General features: G+C 39.8%; 1 protein-coding gene across 3 annotated transcripts in view; it reads right to left on the reverse strand.

Moving 5' to 3' along the window:
* ADCY8 (adenylate cyclase 8) overlaps positions 1-16,685 on the reverse strand; it is a gene marked incomplete at its 5' end in the record, with an annotated part of 216,621 nt that overhangs the window by 103,951 nt on the left and 95,985 nt on the right. For all 3 annotated transcript variants that reach the window (XM_081258526.1, XM_081258525.1, XM_081258524.1), the window contains 2 exons: positions 5,647-5,917; positions 11,458-11,616. In XM_081258526.1, the coding sequence (XP_081114652.1) occupies positions 5,647-5,917; positions 11,458-11,616 (430 nt within the window). The remainder of the gene's footprint in view (positions 1-5,646; positions 5,918-11,457; positions 11,617-16,685) is intronic.

Genomic DNA, 16,685 nt, shown 5'->3' on the forward strand with positions numbered 1-16,685 from the left:
TGTCACACTTACTCAGTACGGTTGATGTGAGGATGAAATGCAAAGAATATGAGCAATGCTCCCAACATGGTACCTGGCCCCAAGCTCTCTACTTCTATTAGCATTAATGATGCTGTGGATATTCATCTATATTCCTGGCAATGAAACACATTTGCTTTCTGTCTTGTTGTGCAGAACACAGGCATACCTTGTTTTATCGCGCTTCACTTTGTTGCGCTTTGCAGATGCTGCGAGCTTTACAAATTGAAGGTTTGTGGCAACCCTGCATCAAGCAAGTCTATTGGTGTCATTTTTAAAAGCAGTATTTGCTTACTTGGTATGTCTGTGTCAGATTTTGGTAATTCTCACAATATTTCAAACATAATAGTTATATTTGTTATGGTGATCTGTGATCAGTGATCTGTGATGTTACTATTATGACTTGCTGAAGGCTCAGATGATGGTTAGCATTTTTTAGCAATTAAGTGTTTTTTAATTACACTTGCGTACATTGTTTTTTTTAGATATAATGCTATTGCACACTTAATAGAATACAGTGTAGTGTTAATATAACTTATATGCACTGGGAAACCAAAAACTCAGTGTGACTTGCTTTATTGTCATATTTGCTTTATGGCAGTGGTCTGGAACTAGACCTGCAATATCTCTGAGGTTTGCCTGTACAGAAATTTCTTTTGTGTTTTCAATCTTCCCAGTGCACATATGAACTTCATGATAACAATAATGACCAAATGACTTCTACTCTGCAGAAACAACTAATATAGAAAACAGAAGTACCAAATGTGTACTTTTCCCCAGGTGATTCTTTTAAAAGGTCTGGAGGAGTAATAGAAAAATGCCTGGGTTCTGATGCCATGATCAATGTAAAAGGGATGGATGGGACAATGGTGATGATTTCTCAATATATGAGGGACAGCACCCAGGCTCTAAAAGGGGGTTTGCTTCTAACAGAGTGGCTCCACCGCTCTTGGCATTATCACTTGTCATAAAAATCAAGTTAAAATGATTCATATCGTTACACAATACACTTTATAGCGACATAAAAGCTTCACCCTTTGGTATCCTCTTGTAAATCATAAGTAAAGATGCTGTTTGTCTAAGGAGTCCATTCTTGGTCCCTACAATCCATTCTCCACAGGCAGCTAAAGGGATCTCTTAAACATCTAAATCCAATCATGTCACTGGCCAGCTTAAAATATTTCTATCACTTCCCTTAGAATAAAATCCAAAGTCGACTAGGCTTTCAAGATCAGTGTCTGTCTCCTTTAACTTCATCTTGTATTCCTTCTTTCCCTACTCACTATGCTCTAGCCACTTGGGCCTTTTTGCTCTAACATACCAAATTTTTCCCACCCCAGGGCCTTTGCACTAGCCGTTTCCTCTATCTATAATGCTCTTTTCCTGATTATTCAAGTGCAGGGTCCGTTCGGCACTCAAGTCACATTTTCAGAGGTCTCTTGATGACCCTATCTGCGGTAATTCTATCTGCCCCCTAGTCGTATATTCATCTCTATTTCCTTCTCAGAACTTTTGTGTTTTGGTTAATTGTCTGCATTCTCCACTCTCTTAAAATGTAACTCTTGGAGGACAGGGACCAAGTCTGTCCTCTCAATACTCGATCCTCAGCATCTAGAATACTAACATCTGTTAAATAATTGAATGAACCAGAGCTCAAGCTTACAAATAGATTTTAGTTGTAGCATGCAACCAGAAGGGGAAAATACAATCTTTCATATGAGGACCCTTTTCTTAAGTCTTCATTGTCATCTCAAGTTTTGTCTTTATTCTGAGAAATTCAATGACCATTTTGATGACTCATTCCAACAACTTAGCCTTGAAACTTCTGGCCATCCTGCCTCATGTCAAAAATGTTCACTTTTGGTGTACTTCAACTACCTACTTCTACTTTTGTAACCTTACATTTCAGTAGTCCACCTGTGATCATAAGCTTCTTGTCTTCTAGTTTTCTTAATTTCATTCCACTCAGAGGCTCAGAGCATAGGAAGCCTCACGGCTATCTGAGCCAGGATTCAGGGATCCAGGATACCAAATCAGTGGGCAGAACACTGGCCCATGTCAGGAGTCAGGGATGCAAAGCATAAGTGCTCAGGGTGTCCAAGAGTGGGTTGAACGAACAATTTTAGCTTAACTGGACACAGATTATAAGGGCTGGGAAGATGCACAACATCAAAAACAAGAGATTATCTTCAGGCATAGACAGGGACTGGAAGACTCAGATAGGGGTCAGAAGTAATTCTAAGTGACTTCTTTTGCTCCTGCAAACCACTGACAGATCCCTGAAATGGGGAGCAGAGGGGACTGGGATAGAGTTGGGGTTCTTGGAAATCCAGAGCTCTTGCTTATCAACTGGGACAGTTTGGCTTCTGACGTCGCCACTGTGTCAAATCTGTCTTTTGCCAATGACGTTTTCCAATCCAATTCCCAATGGCAGTTTCCAGTCTTCATCTTACTGCACCTCTTGGCTACATTTGACAGTGTTGGTCACCCTGTTCTTCTCAAAATGCTCTGCTCTGTAGGCTTCCATGATACCACATTGCCTAATCCTCTTCTGGTCCCTTTGCTTCCTATCTGTCTCTGTCATGGGATCCTGACTCTCTTTCACCTCCATCTGGTGTTCCTATAGGTCTGTCTTGTACCTTCTTAGTGTTTTATTTTACATATTCCTTGCAGTTATCTCTTTCATTCTCATGGCTTCATCTAGCACTCAAATGCTGCCAAACTCACATCCCTTGCATAGTTTTTTCATGCCTGAGCTTCAGAAGTGTGTATTCAATAGCCTTTTGGATACCTCTCCCTGGACCTCTCCTAAGTATTTCAAGTTTAACATGTCCTAAACTAAATTCTTAGTGTTTCTCACCCAATCTCCTTCCATTCCACTGTTTTTTATTTCAGTGGGCAGTTCTACAATCTAACCAGTCACATCCAAGCAAAAAACCTGGAAGTCAAACTTGACTGGGTCTTCTCCTGTACCACCCACATTTATCATTTAATTAATTCATTCAGCAAACTGCAAGCAAGTCCTGTTACTTACCAGGCATTGTTCTAATTATGGACTAAATAGTGATAAGGGAAAGAGATACAATTCCTGTCTTCATGAAGCATATACACTACCGGCTGACTTTATCTCTAAAGTGTTTCTTTCCTCTGTCTCTCCTTCTCTTTTCTTACTAGCAGTAGTTGGCATGTAACAGATGCTCAATTAATCTTTATTGAATGAATGAATACATGAGAATGCAACTATCTGAACATCTGCTGTCTATATAGCACAGATTATGGCATGACATACCAATGTCATTAAAAATATTTCAAAGCATACTTTGTGAATCAATAGAAACTAAAACATCTGGCCAATTTAGCTAGCAAATCCCCAGTGAAGCATTAGTATGTTTTATCTGTGTTATGCAAACATTCAGATGGTCTGGGCTTTCTGTGGTATTGACTGGGTGTTTTGGCAGAGCACAGGCTTAGCCAGACCAGTTTTGATCTCTTCCAGGCATACATTATGTCTCTGAATTGCACATATGGCTCACTGACTTCCAGAGCTAAGCATAAGTGCAAATCTGATGCTTGTGACCACTTTAACTGACTCAATCACTTCCAAAATGTTATTAGTGCCACTTGGTTATTTATGAATATCAGCATACATTCATTGACTCTTAAGTCTGAAGACATCAAAAAAAATTGAGATTATTCATGTTGAAGATGGCAAATACAGGCAAAACTCAGGCATCATAAGAAATATATGGTATGGTTAAACACCAAGAATAATAATCTTTGACTAATAATGACACCTTTTATAAAAACTATTTGATGACATCAGTAAATATCTTTAGGAAATCAGCAGCTAACTATTTCCAGGATTCCTATATAATTCTACCAGATCAATCAATCATGAATTAAAATCAAGCACCTCTACCTCTTTTCTGGGTTCTCAATTCCTAGTAGCAAGGATAGGTACACACTGAGATTAGAACAATTAGGAATTATCCCCATTTCCACAATCAGCTTAAACGGACAGAGTTTTTCAAAAGGAAAGACCAAAAAGAAAAAGAAAAACAAAAAACCAAGAGAGAAAACTTTATGCAGAATTATTCAAGTGTTCAGGATGAGGCATGCATCATTTTAAAATAAGCAGCATTCAAGCTCAAGCTAACAATAGGCAGAGGAAACAGAGGGTACTTTCAGCTGGGCATGCACCAACTCCAGGAAGTATTTAAGACTGTAATATACTATAATAGAAAATTGTACCATGCATACCAATTCAGGGATGGAAAGAGGTAGGCGTTGAAATCAGTGATGTCTTGTGTAGGCATAATAATTTGGGGGGAAAGTAAACACTCATAAAAGAATATTAAAGACTCTTGCAAGGCATGTGGGCTGGGTTCAAGGGTTCAACCTGCATCTTTGTCCAGTGAATGGGGTCCATGCATTGATCCTTAGCTCCTTCACATAGAGCTGGAAGGAAACCAAGGTTAACCTGGCCTCAGAACGCCCCATCAATCTTTCAAATGCAGAATAAAGAGGCAAGACTTTCAGCATTTTAACCTTTTCCATTTTAAATGTCTTTAAGCAGACAGATTTTTCTTAATGACAAGTTAATGAGAAATGTTCAGGTCTGTGGATTAGAACAATGAACACATATATGTCTTCATAAAGCTCCAGACACTATCAATTTGGTCTATTTATTTCATAGTACTCTCAGCTTTTCCTTGGCTCGGGAGAATGTCAGAAGCTGTTTACAAGTCTTATATAGTGGCTTTTCTTGGGTTAGTTTCTTTAAATAAGTACAACGAAGTCACACAACTTACATGAGTTCAACTATACGTGCCTGGCCTAAGGGAAGGGAAGAGAAAACCTGTTAGAGCAGGTGTTTTGCCCATGCTCTGAACAAGCATTCTGGAGAGGGGAGCATCTCTGAATCCACTTTGGTTCTCCCTTGATCAACTTCAGTTCTCTGGTGCCTCTCAGTGTTAGAGCAGCTCATTGGGTTTAGTGTGATTCTGGTATGTGAAGATATACTTTTAAAAATAATTTGACGATTGATAACTTACACCTGATGTACTGACTTGGTTGCTTTATCCCTCATGGAAGATGCAAATCCACACTACATAAGAATAGCATTATGTGGGTGGCTTTGAAATTGCTTACTACTCTTGAATGCCCTCATCCTTACCTTGCTTGCAGCTTTTATGTTTCCAAATCAACAATGCCCTCCTGATTTTAAATTTCAGAGGGCACCTCGGTACTCCTAGCTGGCCAACTACCTAAAAAAATTATATTCACATGGACTTGACCTTCCCCCTTCGTTGTTAGTTTAATAAAATGAGGTTTATCTTTTCCAACATGAGTAATTAATTTTGGTAAAATTATAATTCAGCTTCACATGACATTTATTTTTAGCTAGGTCTAAAAAAAAGGAGAGAGTGGTGGGAACCCTCTGGTATTTCTGGCATTTCCTGAAATGGCATAGTAGGTTAATTCTGTCCTGAGGTGATACATTTGGTCAATTACGATTAAGGCACTCAGCAGAGAAAGGGTTAAAGATGAATTGGTCTTCTCTGAGGCAACTGGGATGGAGGTGCACATGCATTCACAGCAAACCAGAAGAAGGAAGCCAGGACTTACGTTCTGTTTCCCCACTATGTTATCAAAGGGCAGCTCGGGGCTCCAGGATCCTTCTGTGAATGTCACCCCACTGTTTCTCCTGTCTGAGGAGCTCACAGATTCCTTGACGATGTCTTCAGGCAAAGAGAGCAGACTCTCCTCAGGCTGCTTAATTAAATAGGTCTCTATATTATGCTTCCTCAAGAATTCGTTCCTCTCTTTACCATGACCCTCTTCCACATTATAGTCACCGTTGAGGCAGTCCAGCGTGGCTTTGGAAATGTGAATCCTCCTGTGTGGACAAAGCATAGGTTGTTATACACCTGACGTGGCTTGCAAAGGCCATCTCTGTTTTTGGTCCTGTGCAAACCCAACACCAGGGCTGTGCGTGGGTGCTGTGAGGACGTGTCCTCAAGGACAGTATCTGTTCCCCTGAAAAAGTAGAAAGAATAAAAGAAAACAAAAGTATAAGCATAAATCAATGAGCAGGTATCTATCACCAACTTCACCCCAAGGGTCGCTGTAGCCTCTGATAAATCGCAGTCCCATTGAGCCACATTTAAGCACTTCCTTTGGTTTTTCTTCTGACTGTCAGCCTGATCCCAGCAACTTTTAAGAATCAGTGATTTTTTCAGTCATGTTGATTATTTTGGAAAAACAAGTTCCATGGATGTTTCTGAACTCACTGGCAATTCTTGTCCTATCACCAAGCAAATGTAGTGCTTAGTGTTTTGGAACTTTTCCTATCTTTTCAATTTTCACATATTTGTGCCTTATTTCTTCAACTTGTCTATAATCTTCTTAAGAACAGAGGCAGGTCTTATAAGTCCACAGGGCTACATGGAGGGTCCTTTAGGGAAACCACTGTAAGATGTAATTTCCCCTGTAATGTGTATATGGAAAGCAGAAGAGAACACAGCTGTGGATACGTGCAGGCTGGCAACTGGCTAGGCTCACTCACAAGGTAAGAGACTCATATCAGCCATCATAGTTCAAGATTCTTTTTTAGCAAAAAAACAGATGACAAAAAGCTTTTGCACAGCAAAGGAAACCATAAACAAGACCAAAAGACAACCCTCAGAATGGGAGAAAATATTTGCAAATGAAGCAATGGACAAAGGATTAATCTCCAAAATATACAAGAAACTCATGCCACACAATATCAAAAAAACAAAGAACCCAATCCAGTAATGGGCAGAAGACCTAAACAGAGATTTCTCCACAGAAGATATACAGACTGCCAACAAACACATGGAAGGATGCTCAACATCTTTACTCATTAGAGAAATGCAAATCAAAACTACAATGAGATATCATCTCACACCAGTCAGAATGGCCATCATCAAAAAATCTAGAAACAATAAATGCTGGAGAGGGTGTGGAAAAAAGGGAACACTCTTGCACTGCTGGTGGGAATGTGAATTGGTACAGCCACTATGGAGAACGGTATGGAGGTTCCTTTAAAAACTACAAATAGAACTACCATATGACCCAGCAATCCCACTACTGGGCACATACCCTGAGAAAACCATAATTCAAAAAGAGACATGTACCAAAATGTTCATAGCAGCCCTATTTACAATAGCCCGGAGATGGAAACAACCTAGGTGTCCATCATCGGATGAATGGGTAAAGAAGATGTGGCACATATATACAATGGAATATTACTCAGCCATAAAAAGAAATGAAATTGAGCTATTTGTAATGAGGTGGATAGACCTAGAGTCTGTCATACAGAGTGAAGTAAGTCAGAAAGAGAAAGACAAATACTGTATGCTGACACATATATATGGAATTTAAGAAAAAAAAATGTCATGAAGAACATAGGGGTAAGACAGGAATAAAGACACAGACCTACTAGAGAATGGACTTGAGGATATGGGGAGGGGGAAGGGTAAGCTGTGACAAAGTGAAAGAGCGGCATGGACATGTATACACTACCAAACGTAAGGTAGATAGCTAGTGGGAAGCAGCCGCATAGCACAGGGAGATCAGCTCGGTGCTTTGTGACCGCCTGGAGGGGTGGGATAGGGAGGGTGGGAGGGAGATGCAAAAGGGAGGGGATATGGGAACATATGTATATGTATAACTGATTAAATTTGTTATAAAGCAAAAAAAATAAAAATAAAAATAAATACCAAAAAAAAAAAAAAACAACAACAGATGACATCAAGAGTCTTAAAGATCAGATGTGAATTGTGGGACTGTCACATGGTAAATCCTTCTGGGCAAGAGTTCTTCTGTTCTCATAACTGCCTAACTCAATCAGACTACTTATTGTGCTGCATTGTGGTCTGGGTAGACTAGCTTGGTGGTTACAAGCATGGATGCTTTGGCCAGATTCCCTGGATTGAAACCCTAGCTCTGCCACTTGCTAGCTGAGAGATCTTGTGCAAGTTATTTAAGCTTTCCATGAGTCTGTTATCTCACCCATAACAATGGGAAAAATACTAGTACCCATTTTTTAGGGTCTTCGTGAGTATTGTAAGAGTTGATTCGTGTAAAGTAGTTAAAATAGTGCATGGTACACTGCACATGCTACAAGAACAAACCCTTAAATCATTAGGATTATTTTCAAAAATGCCATTATCTTATTTCTGTTGTTTATTCCATGCCTCCTCAAGGCTTATAGGGTACACTTTAAATTCTGAACAAGGTCTCTTAAGACCTCCACTCTCTGGGCCCTGTGACTTCAAGGCTCATTTTCTGACACTCTCTCCAGCTAATCAAGTCATTGGTATGTCATCAAATTCAAGGTGCTACTTCACACCTACTAAACTCAGAACAAGCCATTCTTCCTGCCTAGAATGCTCACGCTGTGTTTTCCACACAACAATTTCCTACTCCCTGATTCAGCACAAATTCATTTCCCTAGGCTGACTTCTGTGTTCTTTTAAATGAATGAATGAATGAATAAGGTAGATACTTAAGACTTTGCTTGGCTTCTGGATTCTAGAAACAATATATCCAAGGAAACAATGTTTTTTAAAGTGATGTTTCCAAATGCATTTTCTTCAGTGCTGCCTCTACTTCTCCTGTTACCCCCATTACCCATCCTGCTAAGTTCTTGCTTACAGAGAGAATAATCCAATGCAAAGGACATGTAAAGAACAGAAACTACAAACAATGCATTTCTGCTCATTTAAGGCACATTCTGTATGTTTTCCAAATAAGTATCCTTGTATATAGACATTGATTTCAAACGTGAGGTAAGATACAGGCATATCTCGTTTTATTGTGCTTCCCTTTTTTGTACTGCACAGATACTTTATTTTTTCCAAATTGAAGGTTTGTGGCAACCCTGAGTTGAGCAAGTCTGTCTTTCCAAGAGCGTTTGTTCACTTCATGTCCCTGTGTCACATTTTAGTAATTCTCAAAATGTTTCAGACTTTTTCATTATATTTGCTATGATGATCTGTGATCAGTGATTTTTGATGTTACTGTTGCAAAAAGATTACAACTAGCTGAAGGTTCAGATGATGGTTAGCATTTTTTAGCAATAAAGTATTTTTTAATTGAGGTATGTATATTGATTTCTTTAGACATAATGTTATTGCACACATAATAGCCTATGGTATAATGTTAACATAACTTATATACACTGGGAAACCAAAAATTCGTGTGACTCGCCTTATTGCAATATTTGCTTTATTGTGGTGGTCTGGAACCCACTCTGCAATATCTCCAAGGTACGCCTGGATTAAAAATAAAAGCATGTGAAAGATGTTTTGAGCTCTCTTGAGAAAAGTGCTAATTACAAGATATTCTCATGATAAATTTTGTCAATACATAGGAACTCAGTAGTGTTGACCTAGGAGAATAGAAAAGATGTTTGACCTTTCATGAAACAAATAGATGTCCCAGTCTTTCTCAGATCAAGCTCAGAGCTGGGTGCTTGAAAGCTGTCTTTTTCTCCCAGGCAAAATGAAACTCCTGGTCGTGTTTTGTAAAGTCTAATGGCTGATTTTCTTTTAAAATAATCAAGTTAAATACCACCCCATTTGGTATTTTCTTTAGATTCTACATTTTATTATTCTGCTGTCAACCCTCGGGGGACTAATATTTGCATATCCTAAATCAATATTATGTTTTCCATAGTGAAAGACATCCTTGCTGTTACTTATTCCTGATCCTTCTGCTGAAGTTCTAATCAATATTTAAATGCTTTGATAGAAACTGGATTTTAGGTGTTCATTTTCATCCTTGCTACTACCTTGAGCTTTGGAGTAATGCATTTGTAGCTGAGAGTCTGGGGATTACATTTCCCTCTAAGGAAATAAGTCAGTTCTCAGACAATATTCTCATATATTGAATGTCAGGTAAATCTGACACTTTCTGATAATTTTAAATGCCAGTATATACTAATAGTCATGATAGTAAATAAGATCTAACAGTTGGGCAACACTTATTTTGTGTAAATGTTACTTTGTAGCCAAATGTATTCTATGTGCTTTGTTCCATGGATCATCTCATATAATTTCCATTCTTCCAACAACTACAGGTGATAAAGCGTTTATTTTCCCCTCACTTTGCTGACAGTGAAACTGGCTCAGAGGCAGTGAGTAAGTAACTAGACCAAAGTCCCATCAGTGGTAGATGACAGTGTTGGATTGAGACAAAAACATTCACTTTCAGAGTCTTTCCAAGACCCTACAGCTACATCATAGGGTCATTACTACAACCACAGCTATTTCCTGGGCAAAGGACTTTATATACATTGTTTCATTTAACTAAAGGTTGAGAACAGTGGTCCTCAAAATGAGGTACCAAGGCCAGCAGCATCAGCATCACCTGGGAACTTGTTAGGGAGGCATATTCTCAGTTCCCATCCCAGACACAGGGATCAGAAACTCTGAGGGTAGGGCACAGCTATTGATGGTTTAACAAACTACGTATGGATTCTGCATGACTGCGGGTTACAGAGTATCAATCATTATGCCGTGGCATTGGACGCCTCCCTCCCTTCTTCCTAGGTTCTATACATCACGCTAGGCACTGGGGACACAGAGGGACTGGAGATTCATAATAAAAGGACAATCTTGAACAAACTGGACTGATAAATTAACAATGGAAGACAGTGATGGGTAGTGAGGCACTTAATAGCTGTGTTTATGTGACAGATTTAATTTCTTTGAGCCTCAGTCTCCCCATTAAAACAAGGAAGCCACGATTTACTATGTGGGGTGTTGTGAGATCAAATGATATGATGTATTCATGGTATTTAGCACTACTAAAGATGTGTTTAGCATTGGGGGCTATCTCGCTCATTGAAAGGAAAAGTAAGCTGAGTTTTTTTCCTACAAATAGTGATTGATAGGAAGGGGAAATAACAGACATTAAAAAAGCAGAAAAATAAAAAGCCAAACAATTTCAAATCATGGAAAGTTCAGAGATATGTCTGAGTTTTCAAAGGAAAGGTAAGGTCATATAGCAGGTCTGTAAGTCTTAACCCTGGCTGCCCATGAGAATTGCTTTAAGAACTTAAAATAGATTCTGCACAGATTTTGCTTTACATGAACTGGTCTGGGGTCTGGAACACCAGGATTTTTAAAATGCTCCTCTTCTGGTTCCAATGTAAAATCAAGTCTGAAAACCAATGCTTTGCAGGGCTAGGTCCTGAACACCCGAGTGTCATCTCACCATCCTCACTGCCTATGACAAATGTCACTAAAGTTTTGAGGCCAATATTTGCATGATGTTTTAATGTTCTGTCACCTCCAAAATAATTGCTTCTTGGACATATACTTCTGAATTCTGCACATGGGAAGCCAACTGTCGCAAAGTGAGCAAATGATAGGTGTTAAGCAAGAAGAGGGTTTTGCTTTGGCTTACCCAGGGATTCCTCCAGATTCAAGTTTGTTTGCAATATCCACATCCCAAGACCAGACATCAAACTGCCACTTCCGTAGACCCAACACGCCACATAGCACTGAGCCCGAGTGGATTCCAATCCGCATGTCAACATCATGCTTCGTCCTTGACCGCACATACCTGTTGACATAGGTGAATGCAGAGACACATGTAAAAGGCCAGTGTAGGCACCCTTGGCCTGGGTGGCAGCCTGGGTCTTGCCTACTCCATAAGTTCAACTCCTGTCCATTCATATGTCACCTCTTTCATGAAGCCTTCTTGGATTTCCTGATAACAGAAAGATACCCTTCCTCCTCCAAACTCTACTAGTCTTTTGTCTGAACGTTTAAGGGTCCTTATCACCCTTCTCCCCAAACCTGCTCATCCTATATAACTTCTGTCTCAGGGAATGGCATCAATCTCTCTCTCTACTCACTACTGTACAAACCTGGGATAGATTATAGGTTCTGCACTTCATTGCACACTCCATTTCCAACCTAAATATTTTAATTTTTATTCCATTTCCTTCACACAACATTGTAAATCAATTATAAACCAGTGTAAAATAAGAATTTTTTTTTAAAAAGGAGGAGGAAAAGGAGGAAGAAGTAAACAAAAAACCCTGTATGTGTATACAGTTTTTTTACACAAACCCTTCATCCACTAATGATGAAACCAGTAGAGGCTATTTGAAAAATTCAATAAAGCAAGAGGAGAAACAGCATCGAGCACTTGAAAAGAGCATTTTAGTTTCTGATGCTTTCTCATTGAGTTTCTATGAGGCAGGCCATCTGTGCTGTTCACCATGTCTTGTACCACAATATCCAAACACATATTAGGATTATACTTTCCTATATATTTCATGTTATTTTTAGCCAATAAAATGTGAGCAGAAGTGATATGGGTCATTTCCGGGCAGAAGTTTTAAAAGCCTGATCAACCACACTCCTTTGACTTTTCTTTTTTTTCTGTGTCCAGCATCAGTCGAGGACACTTGGTGATGAGGCCTTCTTAACCACGGTACCTGAATGAGGATTATGTATAGTGGTACCCTGCCATTCCCTCAACCATCTCATAATGGACAGGAAATGTGAGTGAAAAGTGAATCTTTGCTGTTTTAAGCCACTGCGATTTGGGGGGATGTTTGTTACTTCAGCATAACCAGGACCATCCTGACTGGTACAATCATCATTCCCAATCTACATCATTCTCATTATATGAGCATCACTCTAGTAGAGGGTGTAATATGGACTCTAGTGCCAGACTACCTGAGTTTATATCTTGCTCTGCCACTTACTAGCTGCATGACCTTAGGCACGTTACTTACCTTCTATCTATAAAATGGGAGCGATAATAGCATTGTCAGGGTTAAGTGAATAAAGATATGTAGAGAGTTGAGAATAGTCCCTGGCACATACTAAGGACTACTTGGTTGCTTATCACATATGAAGGAACTGCAGGAAAGTTAACCTATTTTCTTGTGGCCACATAGCTGGTAAGCATGATTCTAAGACTAAACTGGAGCTGCTGTTTTTTAAACATCATACTCCTTGCAACATAGACACTGTATGTGGCGTGTGATTCTGGGCAAATAGCTTAATCTTATCCAGAGTTTCAATGGTTGTAGAATAAAGCTCTAGCTGATTGTTTCACTTACAGAGCCTTTGTGAGCCCCAAAGGAGATAATGGATGTTAAAGTGCTTTGCCAACTAATTGTGAGGGTCTATTAAACAGCACACCATGCTAATGCCATTAGGCAATTAACATTGTACAGGGAATGCACTGGAACATCTTAATGAAAAGACATTTAGATTTTTAATTTTCTTCTACAAAACAAAAATCATAAGAAGACAAACTTTTTCATTGCACTGTTTTTCTTTTTGTTGTGTCTGGGATTTGACTTAATAAAAGAGAAGAATGAAATTACGGAGGAGTAATGAATAATTTACAGACAGCGATCCTCTTTGGAAAGGCTACCCAGCGGTTGCACAGAACTACAAACACATTCCATGTGTTTCAAGATCAGTTCTTGAGGGGGGAGGGGGCCTTTGAGCATTCTTGAAGCTAAAATGGAGGGAATTCTGCTCTGAGTTACAGGTCCTTTTCAATTTTTCCAAAGTAGAGCCCCACCGATGCATTGTTGTGCCTCATCAGTCACAAGTAAAGAAAAAAAAGTGCCTATAGATCACTCGCCTTATAAACATCAGCACCTGCTCTTTTTCTCCACAAACTCTGAGCTTCTGGAGGGCAAGGGTACCACCTTTCATTTCCACATGCCCACACTTAGCACAGCGCTTAGCACACAGTGCTCAGAAGTATTTGTTGAATTCATGGACAAAGCTCAAAACCTTTCTTGCTCTGTAGCCCCTTATTGTCCCGAGATGCTTCTAAGAGTCCCCGGGGAACCACGGAGGTGTGTGTGGCCAGTTGGGGAGTGGGGGGACCGTCTACATCTTCCCCTTTCAATTAAAGCAGCTTTGCTCTCATCTGTTTTCATGGAGGGCTTCTAGCTAAGATTTATTTTAAATAAAGACTCCACTTAATAGTTATTATTATTTTTTGTAGCTCTAGATCAAGCTGGGTACCAATAAGGCAACAGTGTACCAGCATAAGAGCGATGATGTCATTTCCTTTCATTGAACTATTAAAGACGAGTGTTTGGTATATGATAAAAGATGAAGAACCTTAGAAATGTTCTTTCAGTTGAAATGCTTCAAATGGTTCATTTTTTAGCCAATTAACCAATCCATCGATGGTGCTGGAGAAATGACAGCCATCACTGATCTGTAGATTAGACTTTCTCCACCGTTAAATAAATGGATGAATAGAGAGACAAACTTCAGCAGAGTAGCAGATTGGTACTGTGGGTGAAGTATATCCAACTCCTCAGCTTTGGGAGCAGAGAATGGAGTTCTAATGCTGCATCTACCCCTTGTTGGCTGTGGAAACTGGAGCAAAGGAAGTAAATTCCCCTCTGTAAAATGGGAACGATAAGGGCTTCTCAAAGCAAGTGACTCTCAACACCACCAAGGGGCATGGAGTCTGCATTAAAGCAGGACTGGATGTGAAGTTAGGTATCTCAGCTTACTACCTGTGGGCCTCATGCTAGTTGCATTAGTCTCTGAGTCCCAGTTTTCTTAGGTGCAATGGGAAAGAAAACCAGATTTTTGCAGAGTTGTTAGGATAGTTTATAAAATCATGTATATAAAGCACTTAATTAACCTGGTGCAGTTTGAACACTCAAAAATAGTGGCTACTACTAATTTTTGTTAGTAATTAACAAAATTAACAATTTGTAATTATACAACTATATACAGGTTGAATCAGACCAAAAAAATTGATCACACTACCCTTTCCTGCTAAAATTGTGCCTGCATTTGCTCTATTTACATCTAAATAGCTTCAACCAACCCATTTCATATACCAACTGGGCAGTTCCTAGACATATATTGGTTCAAAAATGATGAGCTACTTTACAGTGTAGTAAGAACTGAGTGATTGGTCCTCAGCTCCCTAGGTGACAGTGCCCTTGGACATTCTGGGAAAAACGGAAAAACAAGGGAGTTAGTTATGGAAGTCAACTACGGTCACTGTGCAGGGTGTTCTGTGCAAGTGTCAAGTCTTATCTTTACAATAACCCTGGGTACCATTACCAGTACCATTTTACAAATTAGGAAACTGAGTTCTAAGAAGTTCCTTTCTTTAGGTCACACATATAGAGGTGGAATAGCTGGAATTTCACCCCAGGTATGTAAGCCTAAATGTAGTGGTCCATTTCCTCTACCCTGAATGGTTTATGTTGAAAAAGGAGCCATGCTTAGGGGTACATGAACCACTGGGGTTTGATCTGGCTCTGCCCAATAGATGGATGACACAGTCTCTGCCAGCTAATTCCAAAAAGTCAGCAGACTTATAGCAAGCTCCCTTCTGTAGATTCCAGAGTTCACTGAGGGTAGCTCAGGGGTCACTCACTGTTGGGGTGGGAGCAGCCAGCATGGTGGCCATGGAGCCCGACTTTGCCTTCAACCATGATCTATCCTATAGCCTTTATTGGACTTCAGAGTCATCCTGCCTTACAAACCATGGGGCCCATCTGCTTCTAAAAAGTTGGAAAGCTACCGTGTCTTATCCTAGCATGGAAGTTGCAGTTTCACAAAATACTTCATTCTGGTGCCCACAACAGTTCTGATAGGTAGATACCTATCAGCATTATAAATTTCCATTTTACAGATGAGGGAACTGAGGCTCCAAGAGAGTTAAGATGTAAATATTATCTCTTCTGTGTTGGCCTTTTATCTTCATAAAAGATGTTGTTTCATTCTCACCCTATGCTACATATACAGTCCATTTATCTCATTTGTTCATTTATTCAATAAGCATCTCTTGAAGTCCTCTGCAGATATAAGCAGGGAACCAAATAGACAAATCAGAAAATCAGTTCCTGTATTTATGGAGATTGCATTAGGATGGTTTTCCCCCATTTTACAGCTAAGGAGGCTGGAGCAGAGAGAGGTCAAGTCACTCGCTCAAGGTCAGGAAGTAATGGGTCCTGATCGGCCCTCACAATGCCAGACTTCAAGCTGAGAGCTCTTTGGACACCTTCCTGCTGCTTGCACTCCCTTCAGCATCCTCCTCCTCCTTTTGGGGGTGGAAAGGTAATGGGAAAACCTGGAGCAGGATTCCTGTTCAAAAACAGTGGACTGCATGAGAGAAAAGCAAGAGAAGCAATCCAGCCACCCACTTCCCACATTGAGCTCTATGTCTTTCTCTCTCTGTAAAAGTAGATTTTAAAAAACTAAGGTTGCCCTAGATGGTATGTGTGTGTGTGCTTGTACTCTGCCATGTGTACTTCTTTAAACTCACAAGCATTTTCTTATGTCATTGAATATTAATGTAAGTCATGGTACTTAATGGTTACCCATTTCCCTATTTTGTAATATGCAAAACTTTATCTAACCATTTCCCTGCCTTTAGACATTTAGGGAGTCAGATGAGCATGCCTCAGGGTCTTCGCCCAGCTGCTTAGGCTGCGTGTCATTGGCTGGAAGTTATTTATCCTACAAGAATTTCAAGTTCCTCGTCTGAAAATTGGGGAAAGTAATAGTATTTTCCTCTCAGGGCTGTGGTCAGTATTAGGTGAGGTGAGTCAGGAAGGTTATTTAGTATAGTGTCTGGCACATGGTGAGCATTCAATCCACATTAGCTTTATC

The sequence above is a fragment of the Mesoplodon bidens genome (genome assembly GCF_964165515.1).
Source record: "Mesoplodon bidens genome assembly, chromosome: 16".
NCBI classification, from domain to species: Eukaryota; Metazoa; Chordata; class Mammalia; order Artiodactyla; family Ziphiidae; genus Mesoplodon; species Mesoplodon bidens.